The 17206-nt window shown below is 37.4% G+C and overlaps 2 protein-coding genes across 10 annotated transcripts in view; both read left to right on the top strand.

Moving 5' to 3' along the window:
- The window catches only part of LOC126366630 (elongation of very long chain fatty acids protein 7-like), a 65316-nt gene extending 54870 nt beyond the window's left edge, over positions 1 to 10446 (top strand). For all 4 annotated transcript variants that reach the window (XM_050009816.1, XM_050009819.1, XM_050009817.1 and 1 more), the window contains exons 7-8: positions 6594 to 6658; positions 9035 to 10446. In XM_050009816.1, coding sequence (XP_049865773.1) covers positions 6594 to 6658; positions 9035 to 9404 — 435 coding nt within the window. In that variant the 3' untranslated portion in view covers positions 9405 to 10446. The remainder of the gene's footprint in view (positions 1 to 6593; positions 6659 to 9034) is intronic.
- A 3779-nt stretch (positions 10447 to 14225) lies between these two features.
- The window catches only part of LOC126366593 (uncharacterized), a 129730-nt gene continuing 126749 nt past the window's right edge, over positions 14226 to 17206 (top strand). For 3 of the 6 annotated variants that reach the window (XM_050009758.1, XM_050009759.1, XM_050009754.1), the window contains exon 1: positions 14226 to 14576. The gene's annotated coding sequence lies outside the window, so the exon portion shown is untranslated. The remainder of the gene's footprint in view (positions 14577 to 17206) is intronic. The other 3 variants (XM_050009755.1, XM_050009757.1, XM_050009756.1) reach the window with 3 other exon arrangements.

The raw sequence follows: 17206 nt of genomic DNA, 5'->3' as shown, positions 1-17206 counted from the left end.
AAGCATTACAGAGCGCCCCTGTCCTGGCGCATTACAACCCGACGCTAGCGACCACTGTGAGTAGCGACGCGTCCCCACGTGCGCTGGGCGCCGTGCTGTCGCAGCGCGGCGCCGACGGCTGCGAGCGCCCGGTGGTGCACGCCTCACGCACGCTTGCCGCCGCTGAGAGAAACTACGCGCAAATATGTCGTGAAGGATTAGCAGTTATTTTTGCAGTTACTAAGTTTCACGACTATCTATACGGTCGAGAGTTTACTTTAGTGACAGATTGCAAGCCGCTGGCGGCGATATTTAACGAAAATAAAGGTATTCCGCTGATGGCGGCGAGCCGCCTTCAGAGATGGGCAGTAATTTTAGGAGCATATAATTATAAAATCAGGTGTATTGCGTCGAATCATAATTGTGTAGCGGACAGCTTGTCCCGTATGCCCACAGTCGAACAGAGTGACCACAGTCGGGTTGAGTATTACATTAATTTTGTTCAAAATGCGTCACCGATTAATTACAGAGAAATAGCAAAAGTTACTACTACAGATAATGAGTTACAAGAGGTAATCAAATCAATAAAAACAAATTGGCTATACTGTAATAGTGGGAAACTGCAAGCTTATTTTAAAATACGACAATACCTTAGTATAGAACAAGGGTGTTTAATGTACGGCCACCGTGTGGTTGTACCGCGACATTTAAGGAACGATGTACTAAAACAGATACACAACACGCATCAAGGAATAGTAAAGTGCAAGAACCTAGCGCGGAACTACGTATATTGGCCGGGCATCGATACGGATATCGAGCGTGTATGCCGGGCCTGCGAAACGTGCGCGCGCGAGCGGCCCGCGCCGCCGGCGGCCGCGCTGCACCCCTGGCAGTGGCCGCAGGAGCCCTGGTATCGGCTGCACGCTGATTTCTTTTCGTTAGCCGGTAATACATTGTACTATTTTGTGATCATTGATGCTCATTCCAAATGGATTGAAGCTTATCGTGTGCCAAGCACAGCGGCTAAAACTACAATCCAGAAACTAAAAATTGTATTCGGACAATTTGGTTTGCCATATGAGTTGGTATCCGACAATGGTCCTCCTTTCAATGGAAATGAGTTCCAATGTTTTTTGAATAACTCCGGTATACGACATATCACAGTAACTCCATATAAACCAAGTAGTAATGGTGCGGCAGAAAACGCCGTAAAAATAGTCAAAACCTGTTTGAAAAAAGCGATACGTGACCACGTTGAATTAGAAACCGCATTAAGTGATTTCTTATTAATGTATCGTTCAACTCCTCATAGCATTACGGGCAAAAGTCCAGCTAGTTTGTTATTGGGAAGAAATGTGCGGACACCACTCGACCTGTTGCGTCCTTCAGCTAGTCACATGATAATGCGTAAACAACTCGCTCAAATTGAATATAAAGCAGGGTACAATCGATATTTTTATATTGGAGAGCGGGTTTTCTTTAAAAACTTTAAAAATAATACCGCTACTTGGGAAAGAGGTACAATCACTGATAGAATTGGCCCACTGACTTATATTGTTGCCTATGATGGCAAACACTTGAAAAAACACGTAGATCAATTACGTCGGGATGATTGTGACTTGGAAGATTTATCTTCCATTAATACACCCTTGCAACTGGTTAGTACTGACGTACAAATACCACAAGCTGATAACAGGCAGATGCCAAGTAACAGCGAATCCACGTGTGTGCCGTCTGCAGATACCTCGCCCTCTCCGTTATCAGAACCACGTAGTCCCGTGTTAATGGCTTCATCCAGTCTAGGCAGAAACCCAAACCATCCAGTTAATGCTGAGAGTAATATGCCGCACATTACTAAAAGAATCCGGAAACCTGTTCAAAGATACGGGTTTGACATCGACTGAGTGTCTTAGGCTATGGTTTCACTATTACCTATGTTATTGTATAGATAAGCTAATATTAATTATAGGTATATAAAATAATATATAAAAATGTGTTTACCTATTTCACATTTATTGATATTAATTTTAATTTCAGTTTTTTTTTTATTTGTAACAACTATGGGTCAGATAGGTGTATCGTTAAGTAATTACACTACGTACTTTTTTTTTATCATTCTAGTTATTTTACTTATAAGTACCTAATTACTTTCTAACATAATTGTCTTTGGTCAAAAGCAATTAAATAAAAAAAAATAATACTTGTAACTAAGTACCTATATAATATAAGAATACCTGTAGTTTTATTTAGTTTGGGTTTATTAGTTTCGAGTCAGGGAGGGAAGAATGGAGTATATTATCATAGTTGCGGGTAATTGTATTTATATATATTTCGTGTGTACCTTCGCAAATAAAAGTTAGTCTCGTATTACGTGAGTTTCATTGTGCGCCGCCTCCTACTACCTATTCTAATATATACCACATGGCAACCCCATAATATATTTTTACGACAGGCAATTGTCACATCGTTTGCAACTTGGCTCCAGCACTTTAGTTATGAGCATATTAATGGAAAAAAGTACCATTATGTGAATGACTATTTTGCCGCACTTAAGCGAGTATTTACTAACTCTTTAACTACCTGACGACGATACTAGTTAATGCATTAGGTATTCTAGAACATTTTATAGGACGTGTACCATGTACCAGCAGTTGCATAGAGAAAGGATACCGCGTTCCGACGGCCAGTGTTGAAATCGTCAAGTCTAAATGTTGCCCCCGCACGGCTGAGTAGTACTGCGGTAGAGGAATTTAATTATATCTATTTATTTAGCTGCATCTGAATCAGTCCGTGTTATATACACGCGCCACGAAGGAGAATGTGAAAGATGCAAGAGAAGTATGCCAAAATAAAAGCAAATGGTAATCTATAGAGTATACCTACCCCGGTAAGAAATAGTAAGCTTCAGCATGTATTTAGCTGACCTGACAAACGTCCAAAACAAAAAAGAACTATTTTTGATTTATCGTCAAGTTTTTCTACCCATTGTTCCGACTTATTCAGTACAATTCTCTCGTACAGAGCGAAAAGTAAAAAAAAATAATCAAAATCGATCCAGTCGTTCTCAAATGACATTTGTTTTGTTCTTGAGTTCAATTTGACATTTGTTTACATTGCGCACTTACATTTATATGCGCAAATGTCAAATTACAATATTTCTTTTTTAGATGAAATGCTTCGATGTAGCCTTTTTGACTTTTCCGTTTATTTTCTTCAACTCCCTTCTTCAGTGTCTTCGGTCTGAATATATCGAGTTACACAGCGGCTGACATACGACACGCAAATCGAATCGACAGTGGCTCGTCAAGCGTGATTGCACAGCTCACGTTTTGCGCAGTATTAGCCCACCGTCCGGTATATCCTACTTGCGCAACGAAATCCCGACAAGGCGGAATTCTAGGCGCGGCGAACGATCCTTATTCGACCATTTTTGTGAGGAATTCGCATTACCGTATCCATACGGTGTCCTGTCGATTTCCATAGTTTCCCCGATTATTTAGAGAAAGATGTTGTATTACCAGACATAGTGTTTTAAGTGTCATTGCGTACATAAAATACTTTTAATCATTGCTACGGTAACTAATAGGACGTGCGGTAAACCAAGTAAAAATCCAATGATGGTAAAAATAACACTTACACATTTCATGATATCTAAGTTGATAGAGGAAAATCAGAGATATTTTTTTATTTTTAATATCTCAATAACGGTTACATTTAGGACAGGGTGTTTCATAATCACATTAGAACTACACGCTCTTATCGGAAATAGGTTGACTTAACCTGTAACCCTGACGACTTCTGTGGTCCAGTGGTTGAGCGATGTGCTCACGATGCGGAGGTCCCGGATTCGAATCCCGATGGGGACAAATCACAAAAATCACTTTGTGATCCTTAGTTTGGTTAGGACATTACAGGCTGATCACCTGATTGTCCAAAAGTAAGATGATCCGTTGGTTGGTCCCGGTTACTACTTACTGATTTAAGTTAGTAGTCGTTACATGAGCCATGTCAGGGGCCTATGGCGACTCAATAGTAACTCTGACACCAGGGTTGATGGGGTTGGTAATCCACCTCACAACCCACACGATAGAAGAAGACCTATAACTCTGTATACTACAATATACACTAAACTGATTAACACTCAAATTCCGGTTTTCGGACACAGTTCGGTGAACGGATGACTTGCATCGTACAGTCCCTGGTCGGAATCTCTGCTCGGGCCCTAAGCCTGTGAATTCGTATGTATTTGAATTCAGGTTTTGGTGTTAGGTAATGGATATCACTGGTTTGTATCCGATTATTCGCAATTGGCAACTCTGTTACATGGGACTTAAATATAGCTGGCGAAGTGTGGGTGTGCTATATAAACCTCTGCCTACTCTTTTGAGGATACAGGCGAGATGAAATGTTGTTATTGTTATTAGCTTAGTAGAAAAACTAACTCCGAAGTTTATGCCTACCCCAATGGGAAAAGTATATTATGTAATATTATTTATATTCAAAGACACAAAGGTTAAAAGAGTTGTCATTTTTTTAACACGAAGGTGACTTTAGCCATTTAAAAGTTAAAACAATATAATATTTCAGAGCCCATCTTCATCTAATTTGAATTTTAACGGATTTCCGATCGAGGTACCTATATTTTCTGGTAAAATATTTTAGTAATATAATCAGGGTTTCCCTATTAGACAAAATGCTTTGTCCTTTTGACCTCGGTAACCTATTATAATAAACAACTGGCCGTCAAATGTATCTAACCGGTTCAAAATGGTGTAATTTTATTGGTTTCTTTTGTTAGAAAAAATGCTACACATAACCACACCTGACATAGCTACACATAGCCATAGCTGATATAGCTATACATAGCTACACCTGACATAGCTACACATAGCCACAGCTGACATAGCTATACATAGCCACACCTGACATAGCTACACATAGCCACAGCTGACATAGCTATACATAGCCATAGCTGACATAGCTACACATAGCCATAGCTAACATAGCTATACATAGCCACACCTGACTTACCTACACATAGCTACAGCTGAATTAGCTCACATAGCGGACATAGACATAGCTGGCGAGGGGTGTTTCTAATATAAACAGTAGGCACCCCTTTGGGGGCACAGGCGTTATGCTGCGTTATGTGGGTTCTTTTTTTATGTTTAGTGTTATTTTTTTATAAAAGATGATGTGCTGGTTATCCACTACCGAGTAAGAGCCTTCAGCGCTTCTCATTTTTCCGGCCATTTATGGCAAATCTACAATAAGTGACATCATCATCTCCCTAGCAGTATCCCGTTTTTCACAGGGTCCGCTTACCTAACCTGAAGATTTGACAGGTCTGATTTTTACAGAACCGACCGCCTATCTGACCTTCCAAACCGCGAAGCATAGAATAAGGAATAATACTACGTGTAGAACGGCAACTCTCCGCTCCCCACCAGCGTTTGAGCTAGGTTTAGTTTATACATTGTTTTAAGTTTAAGCGGTTATTATCATAATTAAAACACATAACAACGGGTGCTTACCGCGTTTAAATGGGGATAAAGGTGTTGTAAAAAGCTTGAAACGGCCTAATGTGGTGAAAAAACGTGAGGACACAGTGAGTGCGGTTTGTCGTAGTGAGTTTGGTGCGAGTTCAGATGGTTCCGAACATTCCGATATCAAAAACATAAACAAGCGGCAAAGAAAGAGGGTAGACAGATATGTCTGCCCGTAGAAAATTATGGATCTACCTACTCCACTCCAATCTCATCAGTCATCCCGTGATCATGGCACTTGCAACAGTGTCGAAATATCGGGAGTCTCATATCCCCATTTAAACGCGCTAAGAACCCGTTATTATGTGTTTTAATTAGGTTTAGTTTAGACTTGAATTGTATGTATGGCAGCCAAACGTCACACAACATAATGCGCGTGTACGATAACGTCAATGTGTGGTGTTTGTGTAAAACGAGGTTGTTTGTATGTAAAGTCCGGGGTTTGCGCGAAGAGAAAACCAGCCCAATACAGGTTAGGTCACATACCTCCAAAATGCATTCGAGAATGTCATTAAAAAAATAAAAATAAAAAAGGAGTGAGCGATCAGCATGAGGTTCGTTAATTTATTTTAGGACTTCAATACCTGCTGCTTGTTATCTTATGGCTATACCTACCCCTATAGAAATAAGTGGGTGGGTTGTGACTGCGTTGTCAAAGAAAATACGCTCTCGCATACGTCTGTTATGAACATCTACAAAAGTCTAACTAGCAAACCAATTATTGAAGTATTATAACAAGAACCCTGAACCCTGCGCTTCCTTAAGTGTGTCCTAGGTGACTCATTGTCTGTGGAGAGGACACTTCACCCACGTAAGTCTGACTGCGTGGATACCAACACGGAGAGCGGCAGTTACCGGTATTAGCGAGCAGGAGAATGAAACGCCATCAAACCAACAACAATCCACCAGTTGGAGACTTCTCCTGCAGAGTGTGCGGTAGAGTTTGCCGCTCTAGGATTGGCTTGCACAGCCATGAAAGAAAGTGCATTTCTTTGAGGCAATGACGTCATAAATCGTCTGAAACAGACGTATAAGGCCAATGATAACAAAAAACTCTTCTCTTTCCAGATCCAATTCTTCATGGTGCTCTTCCACTCGATAAGCGCTCTGGTCTACGACTGCGGATACCCCAAGTAAGTAACACTTACATTGACATAATGGTAGTAATGGTTAAGAGACAAATGCTGAGAATTATTGAGGACAGAAGAGGCAAGATGATTTGACACCTAATAAGACACGACGAATTTATTAAAAACATCATAGAAGGAAAGCTAAGGAAAGAGAGGAAGGGGAAGACCTAGAAGAGCTTACATGGAACAGATTAAAGAAAAGGTTAACGACGTGTCATATAGGGAAGTCAAGGAATTGGCCTTTGATAGACTGGAATGGAAAATGCTACACCGACAAGAGCGTGACTCTTTTTTGATTTTTGATTGATGATGATGAATGGTAGTTATTTATACAGTAATTAAAAACAATCATCATCATCATCATCAACCCATTAACGTCCCCAATGCTGGGGCACGGGTCTTCCCTATGGATGGATAGGGAGATCGGGCCTTAAACCATCACTCGGGCCCAGTGCGGATTGATGGTTATTAACGACTGCTAATGCAGCCGGGACCAACGGCTTAATTTGCCTTCCGAAGCCCGGAGGAGCTCGAGATGAAAACTTTTTTTTTGTGGTCACCCATCCTATGACCGGCCTTTGCGAAAGTTGCTTAACTTCAACAATCGCAGACCAAGCGGGTTAACCGCTGCGCCACCGAGCTCCTCTTATTAAAAACAATATAAACAAATAACTTATAAATAAAATAGCTCCTCCAATGCGTCGCCTCGAGGCAAGGTACCCAACAAACTGGCGGCAATACCTCTCTGAATTGCCAGACTTACTCTTTGACAAAAACCTTTGGTACTTTTATATAGTTGTCTTGGAATCTTCAAATGTTTACCAGGCAATCAGTTTTTTAGGTCACGTCTTCACTTACCGAAATTGGGATAGAACCTATTCATCAAAAAAACAATAAATTGTAATTTTAAATAATTATTTCGAATCGTAATATTCCTTTGCTTAAATGTGTTGTTTTTAGTATCCGGATGGAAAAGCAAATTAGTATTAATCTTACCATCTAACAGTTATTACGCTGCAAGTCAACTAACATGTTGCACCCAATCTCACTTTCTCTTGTCAGGCTCTGATGCTCAGCCTCTTAACGTAGATACAATTAAGAAATTGCAGCCGTGAAAAGGAAAAAGGCGAGAATTTATACAAAATAAAGTTTATTTGGTCTTTAAAAATTATAGACACTCTAAAAGAAATAATTTTGAAGAAAATAAATAAAAGTAAATACAAGTTTTTGAACATAATTGAAATAAAACAAGATAAGTAGCGAAAAGAAAATTCGCAAAATATTTCTGTACTGACTTTTTCTCACAGACAAAAATAGGTAACGCTAACCGCTGATACCTTCCATATTATAATTCTTCTCCAATGTGTGGTTAACCTGCCAAACTCAACCTCATCAACCCTGATGTCAGGATTACTATTGAGCCTAATTAATTAATTATATACCTAATTCATTATTTCAAATTTATTATTTTTCTATTGGGTTATAATTAATAAACTGATTTAAATCCATGACAATCAACGTACTTAAAGAGATAGCCTTCTCAACAAGACAGTCGACAACGATGCGACAAATGCCGCATATTTCAACTATATAGTAGCAGCGTATTTATATACGCATACTCGTGAAACTTATTGCCGCAACAATGTCGCATGGACGTAGATAGTGACCGCCATACCGCCAGTGCAGTTTAGAAAATCAAAAAAGCCAAACAAAAAATCAAACCAAATGTATTAACGCACCTTGACATCTAGCGAGTAGCAAAATATCTAAGCGAGTAGCAATCAAATCGTTGCACTCAAAATGCATTTTCTATGAATTGCTAATCAGTAACTGCAATCGCAGTGAGTACCTAATCGGAGCATTCAAAAGGAACCGTGAATATGTTTCATCATTCAAAGTCTGACTAAAGTCTTGATAGAATGCTGAACTCAATTCACCTTTCTACGCCATGAAATAAGTCCCTTGGCCATAGCGCTGGTGTCGCGAATTCTGCATAATATTATCATGACTTGTCAATTAGTTCCATTAAAATCCATAGACTTATTTTTCGGCGCGGTTCACATTTTTAACCTGCAGGCTACGAACCTGCAGGACATTTTATGGATTTGTTTTATCTTTAGACCAACCTTACCAAGTCAATCGAAAGTCAAAAATACTCCAATACTTTGGTTTAACGTAAAACCAGACAGAAGGGTATAACTGAGGTCCTTAATCTCTGCCAGCATGGCCAGAGTCGCAAGGCAAGAACATACGACAACAACAACACAACAGAGAGTTGACAACAACATACGGTTAAAATTTAAGGGTGACACAGCCCTGCACCATTGTTGTGTATAATATATAGTTACCTCCTAATGTAAACTTTTATCCTTGTTCCAGAATCATTGCTTCAGGCCTGATCCTTCACTCGACTATCTTCATAGTCCTGTTCATGAACTTCTACATGCAAGCTTACAAAAAGTCACCGAGGAAGCCTGTCGTCTCCAAAGAGTCCAACAATAACGACGGCCATATGCCAAATGGCCACGTCAAAGCCAACGGCCATGCTAACGGCCATGCTAACGGTCATGCCAACGGCCATGCCACCGCCAACGGTCATGCTACCACCAATGGACATGCTAGCACCAACGGTCATCTTTCAAACGGTCATCTTAGCAATGGTGACGTCTCGACCAAATGTAATGGCGACACCAGAAACGGATTCACGAACGGTCATATCGCGAATGGTACAAAAGAGAAGGCGCATTAGCGTTCGGTTCTACGTAGGTTTATTATTATTTTTAAGGCTTGTGTTGTAGAGAGAGTTGGTTTTTATAAAGTGCCTATTTAATGAATTGTGAGAGTGAAGCGGCAGCTCTTAAAGAGTGAGGTGGACATCTTTGTCTTGGTTATAAAAACTGGAGATATTTAAGACAGAATGTACATTTATGCTGTTGAAAGAGCAGTTTGTCTGAACAAAGTTAGTCAGAATTTCAAATAATAGGTTCATGTTGGAAAAAATGAATTTTCTCTACATTTAACAACCCGGATCTTATTGGCATAATTGTGTATATAAATATAAGCCAACCTTCCACTGTGAGCTAGCGGCTATAGATTTAAGGTACTTAACATTATCATGATGTACCTGGGTATGTGACAATATCATACATTCCTTGGATTTATTCTTTTCTTATCTTCCAGTTTTATATTTTTAAACGCAAAGTAGACAATGGTATCTGACTGAAGAAAATAAAAGCTTTTATAAAAGGCACAGAATTAACGTGAAGTATTTGAAAAAATGCGGTTGGATATTACTTTTTGCCAAGTGCTAAAAGAATCAAATATTTTATAATTCGAAAATCCATTGTCAGTACTCATTGTAAGTTCCGACAACCTACAGATAATAATTAGCATAAAGTTTTGAAAAAAATAATAATGAAAATAATTATTTCTATAAAACCTTGAATAAATAATTGAAAATATTATTTTTTGTTATGAACTACCTCATTATTTTCTCATTCTTCGTCTACGTACTATAAGACTACTACTGTCCGTATAAGCTTTATTTAGTGGTAGGAATAGCAATGTTAAACAATCATGTAAATATACACCATTTAAATTATTTTTATTTTATAATCGCGACGTCTGAAGGTACTTTATTCAAACGAATTCGTATCTGTATATTCAGGAAATATTTTAAATGTCGAAGATTTTTACCATTTACAAAATTAATATGTAAGTGATATTATTGTCCGTCCCCAAAAGTAGTATACTTAATCCGTCCAAATAATGTAAAATTATTTCAACAATATTATCATAAATGATTTTTGTTTTTATAGCACTTTTCTGTGCTAAGGGAAACTCACAGAGAGAATATTATAATATAAAAAATACAATATGCCAAGGCACAAATGAATAGACAGTCATAAAATACAAAGATAAAACATTTTCTTCCCTTAAAAATCATTGTATTTATCGAGTTATATTGCGGCGATACATACTTATCTGGTTTTTTTCATCCGGTAACCTGGTGAGAGAGGATGGTTCTACTATTAAAAAGTGTTCGTTTGTTCAAAGAAACGCGTTTATATTAGACGAATCACCATGGATCAGGGATCAGGGTATCGGAAGAGAAAACCAGTCATATATTCTTTCTTGATTACATTCATTTAAATATTTCAAATTATTATTTTTTCGCGAAATTTCATTAAATTCTTCGGTTTACTTGAGGTTTTTTGGATATCATTATATTACGGTTACATTGCTCAAATAATGCGATGAGGGTTTGATCGGTTAGGGTATAAATATTCATTTTCATGGTATTAAATACCTTGTTTTGATAGTGATATATTAAATATACCCTTGAGATTAATTTAAATTTGTAATATATTGCTTGACCGCATTCGAAAGATACGTCTGAAGGTTTTCGAATAGTGCTCTTTCATTCGGGCTTACGTCAAAACGTTTGAATGTGAAAGAGACAACAATATATTCGAAATTTTTGGATAGTTCATAATTATTCGACACGGTCAAGCGCATACCTATATTAAAACGACTAGATGTTTCCTAAAATTAATTCTATGTACACATTATACTATATTGTATATTATAGCTCTCGGTGGAAAAAAAATGCCAATGTTTTGTAAACATACCAGTCAGTTTTAGCAAAAAAATTGTATTTTTTATTTGTATAAATAGGTTTCGTATACAGTGTTTAATAGACTGTAAGTAGGTATAAGTGTAACTAATTATAAAATTGTATATCTACCTTTTTATACATAATATTTGGAAATAAAATATAAATCTAATTGAATTTTTATGAACAAATAAAAGGGAAAAAACTAAAAAGATTGTTCAATTAATTTCTACCATCCCCATTTTTACAACTGCTGCAACCCACAAAATTATTAAAATAAACCCCGAAAATGTGAAAAGAAATCGCAAATGTAATTCCACACCACCACTCTATACTCCTCTTACTATCATGTGGGTTGTGAAGTAGATTACCAACCTCATCAACCCTGGTGTCAGGGTTATTATTAAGCCGCCATAGGCCCTTGACATGACTCATGTAACGACTATGTGTTTTAACTTGCCTTCTGAAGCGCGGCTCATCTTACAATTACTTAGATGACCAGTCTGTAACGTCCTAACCAAATTGCGAATCACAAAGTCACTTCGATTTTTTTTTATGAGTAAACATAATTGTGTATTGTATCAAAAAAATGCAGAAAATTCTATTTCTACTCTAGATCTTATTTTGGTGTTATTTTATGTATAGTACATACAGGGTGTTAGTGACATCGTAACGAAAACTTTGAGGGATGATTGAGACCATGATTCTGAGATGATAATAATATCAAGTGGAATTTTCCGTCGCAAAAGTATGGAACAGAAAATAACTTAAAACAAAAACAAAAATTTTCATGAATTTTCCGACTGAAAATTCCACTTGATTTCAACTCAGAATCATGGTCTGAATCATCCCCCTCAGTATTCGTTACGGTGTCACTAACACCCATACCTACTTGTATGGCTACAGTATGTACTTGTGCGGGGTGTAAGTGACATCGTAACGAATACTGAGGGGGATGATTCAGCTAATTATTCTGAGTTAATATCAAGTGGAATTTTTCATCGCAAAACTATAGAATTGAAAATAATTTAAAAAAACTAAAAAAGAATCATGAATTTTGCGACGGAAAATTCCATTTGATATGAACTCAGAATCATGGTCTGAATCATCCCCCTCAGTATTCGTTACGATGCCACTAACACCCCGTATATAACAAAAAACTTGAAAAAAAAAGTTAACCCAACAATACCCCGTATAAGAAGTAGCGCCACCTCTGCAATTTTAATAGAAACTTCAACGCTTACATTCATAGCCGCGCAATAGAGAGAGGCCTCTTCGACTCCCATTAAAAAGACGAGGTGGTAGCTGGTACGCAAAGCAATACCATTGCGAGCCTTTCACTTAGAAGCTTACAGTATTTGAGCTTTTACACTAGATGGCGTTAGTTTTTTAGTAATGTCATGAGTACTGTCGTATTTATTACACAATTTACACACTTTAGAACCCTGTCACATTAACTTATTAATTATTATGCGAATGATAGAGGTATTATGCCAAAAATTGGCGAACCTTGATTAAAATTAAATAACTGAAGAGTAATTTGACTTTGAATATTATGCGAAATAATTGTAAGTGATTCGCAAGGAGGTAGGTATGTCAAATTAGTTTATTCATAAAACTATTTAAGACAGACCTAACGAAATGTTATTATGCCAAAAAAGGGTGAACCCGAGCCGGTTCACTTACATAAACAAATAAACAGCCTATATACGTCCCACTGCTGGGCACAGGCCTCCCCTCAATCAACCGGAGGGGGTACACCCGGGGAGTCATGGTTTCACTTATGACCGAAATAAGTTTAGCATAAACTCATTTGGCATAATTATTATTATCAAACGGCAGTACCTATATACCGAATAAATAGAGGCCAGAGGACTTCAGTAGTCAATGTTGGCACCAGGGTTGATAAGGTCGTGTTCTGCTCACCCCGGTAGTGCTTAGCTTACTGACGTAAATTGTGTCTGTCCGTGCAAATATGCGGTAAAGGGTTAAAATATGATTTTATTCAAATACAATTCTCTCTTTTACTCGACCCTTTTTATGAAAGTACCTACAAAATTGCAAATAAAAGCTAATAATTAAAATTATTAATCAGCAAACTCCACCCATTTAATTGACATAATGTTTAAACATCTGTATAACGGAGAAGTCCTAAAAATTACTACCTCGTTACTACGTCATTAGGGCGCCAATCGCTACTAACTAATTGAAACAAAAGTCCCGGCTTTAAAATTTTACGGCTCACCGATAACTTTCGAGACCCTAAGCCTTAATTATAGCCGGCGAAATGTCAATAAACCTGACGTTAGTTTTTTCTCCCCTTTCTAATTTGTTAGCCCTAAAATCGTAGCCCTATACATCAAACGACCATTTTAAAAGAACCTGCAAGACCCTAGGATGTTGGTTTACGTACATACATTAACGAAACGTCCGCAGAGGTCTTCACTAAATGGCGGTTTTAACCCTGCGATGTGATGGGTAGTGCAGGGTTGGACACGCACTTTGTCATGTGTTACCCCTGGTACAACAAAGATGGCGCTAGTAAGTATTTCTCAACTTCAAAAACGTTACTTTTTACGCAATTTACAATTTATTATTAAAAAATTGCAATTCTTTGGCTTTATTACAGTGATTTAGTAATAAACAGGAATAACTTTATTTTATATCCGGTATACAGGACCCGTTTACTAAAATATTAAATAGATAATGTTCAACACTAGATAATTTCTATATTATAACAACCGATATAATGAGAGATAACTAACAAATATAATTTAAAAGCAGAATTGTATTATGAACGGACTTTTTAATTTATAATTATAAATAGACTGAGAATCGATAAAGCGAGTGAAACGGAACGGAATGTATCAACTGTACACCGGCCGGGACGAAAAAAAAGCTCGCCCGGGTACGTAGTGCCATCCTCTTCAGTCGACTCCGCGCAATCGTCGCGGCACCGCGTCGCGTCCCCGCTCGCATGCACACAAAATACAACAAATAACCCACAAAACCATATCAATAATTATTTAAATATAAAACAAACTCGTGTTTCCGTGCCCATCAGTGAAACTTCAACGAATATGTGACAAAACACAAGTGGCAATGACAGCGAAGCTTTGTAAGCGTCCTAGTATCGTGAATAATGATATGGAACAACATTTTGTACCGATAAATCGGGTGTAACAGTGTGTTTTAATCGGTAATGTGTTGTCGACGGATTGTCGAGATAGTGTAATGTTTTCTTGTGGATATTCGTCGTGGTTTGCCGCATGGGGTGGGAAACCTATGGAATATGCTAATCAGCAGGTTTCTTTCAACCCGCACACAAAAAGCTCTGCACTGGTGACTGCAGTGCGATTTGTGTTGCAAATTTTTCGGTTTATTATCTTCCGAGTCGTGATATTGGATAGAATAATAATGTAGCCTCGTAAGGAACCGACTCTTATTAGCAGGCGATGAGTGAGTAGAGAAATAATCGTAGGGAATTTACGTGAAGACTATTTTGATGGTATTGCTAACAGAAACGATTATGTATTTTCTTCAATTCAGTTCTTATAAAGAAACTAAAATAAAATAAATAATATTCTGGATTGTTGTGCAGAATTTTTACGTAAATTCCTTCCATCCTAACCTCACTCAACATTCGACTCAAACATAATAATGCATAATATTTACCACGAAAGACTTAAACCCCAAGCTCAAAACTTACAAGAAAGATGTAATGGCAATATAGTATTTCATCTCTCCGAAATTCGACTGTAATTTGAAATAGGTACTCAGTTGAAAATGGATCTAAAATGCCATTTCCTTTGTGCAGATGAGTGTTTGCGCTTATTTCCTGCTCCATCCAGGTGCAAATTCAGTCTGATTTTAGTCTAGATTTAGTACCAACCGAACACCCATATTATCTGAAGTTATAAATGATTTAGTAGATTTTGAGTTACAAGAATTTATATAGGTACGATCCTGTTGCAAATGCAGTTTTCTATATTTACCGCTGGATGTCCTTTGTTGAATACATGATCCAGTCATAAGAACTGGTTCTAAATGTTTACAAAAAATGGTAGGACACAAACAGACAGCTGCTTAAGCCTAGCAGGTGTAAATTGATCTCTATCGATGGCAACAATGTGCTGAAAGATAAAACAAACAGTTAAGAGAAAAAATACTACTTAGTAGAAATGAAGTCGTAACAAATCCCAAAGAAAAGATAACACTCTTTTAAACACTTAAATAAAATGTAGCATCGTTGAAACAACATCAATAACTAACTTTGTCAGCACAAAAAGAACAACTATGAGTAAAAAATGCTTGTAAAGAAAAACCAATACGCTAGCAGACGGAGCCAAAAGGAATAAGATCTCTATGTGAACCGAATGAGAATAAAAAAAAACATCTACATCTACGACTTATTTTACTTGTTCTCCGGAAGTTATCAACAATTCGACCGGTTTACTAGCTATAACACAGGCTCTTAGAATCCGGTTCTCTCCACTTGTTCATTTGGATCTTGAAATGCAGATTATGCCTGTCTGACATGATTTTCTTTTACGTTTTGATACAATCTACATTGAGGAAGAGAGATCGTGTTTTAATGAAGCTCATATTTTAAGAGATAAGGCACCGGAGTCATTATGTGAATCTACTGGATTAAATAAATGTAAATAAAAGTCTATTAAAGCACATTGGATGATTTCGTAAAGGTGAAATTTAAGTAGAGTAAAATGCAACTCGTAAAGGCGTTCGTATACAGTCCAGTTCAATTTCTATGTCCTGACCAAAAGACTTTGTTCCGATGTTCGACGACAGTAGTCTAAATGCAAGCTTTTTGCCGACCGCTTGCGATCTCCAACAAAGGAGTCTTGACAATAGAAAAACTCGGCTTTTACTATTTTTCGAGTAATGAATATGCCCGATTGAATCGTATAAGTATTTTTTCAAAGCTTTGTACGTAAAGCAAAATTAGGTGTATTTTATATGAATGGTGTATTATTAACTGAATTAGGATACGAGTAAGTCAAGAATTATGATAGTTTTGGAGCAGCACTTTTTTTGTTATAGAAAACACTACATAGAAAAGGAGGAAAAATAAAATCGTATTCCAAGTGTCGATGGATTAAAAGTAGCAATACTTAACCATCGATCAAACAATGATATCTGAGTGTCAGTTGAAGGATCATAAGGTCACAAGGCCCGTTACATATCTATACGAACTCACCAAATTTAATTTCCCAAAAGCGAACCCATTTATTCGTATTATCTATTTTCCCAACTGAATACCCTAAGCAGGTGTGCGATCAAGCGAGAAAGTGGCCCTTTGCTTACTTGACACTTCATTCCTGACTGACAACTGACAACCGATGGCTTGACACTTTGTAAAAGGTACTGCTAATCCCCAGAATGAACCCAATCCCCTCCAAATACTGACTATACGAAGTGCATATACATGGGTGACATGACAATTTTGTACCAGGCACTGTGAATCCAGATATGTACCTACTCTATGTGTACAATAGAGTTACATTCGAATAAGGAACAGTTGAAGTGAAAACAGTGAATGATTTGACGCTTTTGGAGAAGATATTAGAAATCCAAAAATGTATCGTATTTGATTCTAACAAGGGTTGCATGAAATGAAAACAGACAAATGATTCAACAATGTCAGAAAATACATTGGAAATTCCTTAATAGACCTAGTTACGTTTAAATACAAGGTTCATGAAGTGGAAATAAAAATAGGGTTCATTAAAGCCGGCACGTGTAAGTTAAACCCTAAGCAAAGATCACAGACCAACAGTAGTGGCAACCAAATCATGCATGTCATTTTGGTTGTGGGCAAATTGTTTGAACAATCAATTCGAATAGTGCTGACACTGTAGAATGGAAAATATACATAGTTTAGTTTTTTTAATGCTGAAATTTTGAATTGCTGTTTC

The sequence above is a fragment of the Pectinophora gossypiella genome, chromosome 5 (genome assembly GCF_024362695.1).
Source record: "Pectinophora gossypiella chromosome 5, ilPecGoss1.1, whole genome shotgun sequence".
NCBI lineage: Eukaryota > Metazoa > Arthropoda > Insecta > Lepidoptera > Gelechiidae > Pectinophora > Pectinophora gossypiella.
The sequence above is the reverse complement of the archived record's forward strand: the minus strand, read 5'-3'. Positions and strand labels throughout refer to the sequence as shown.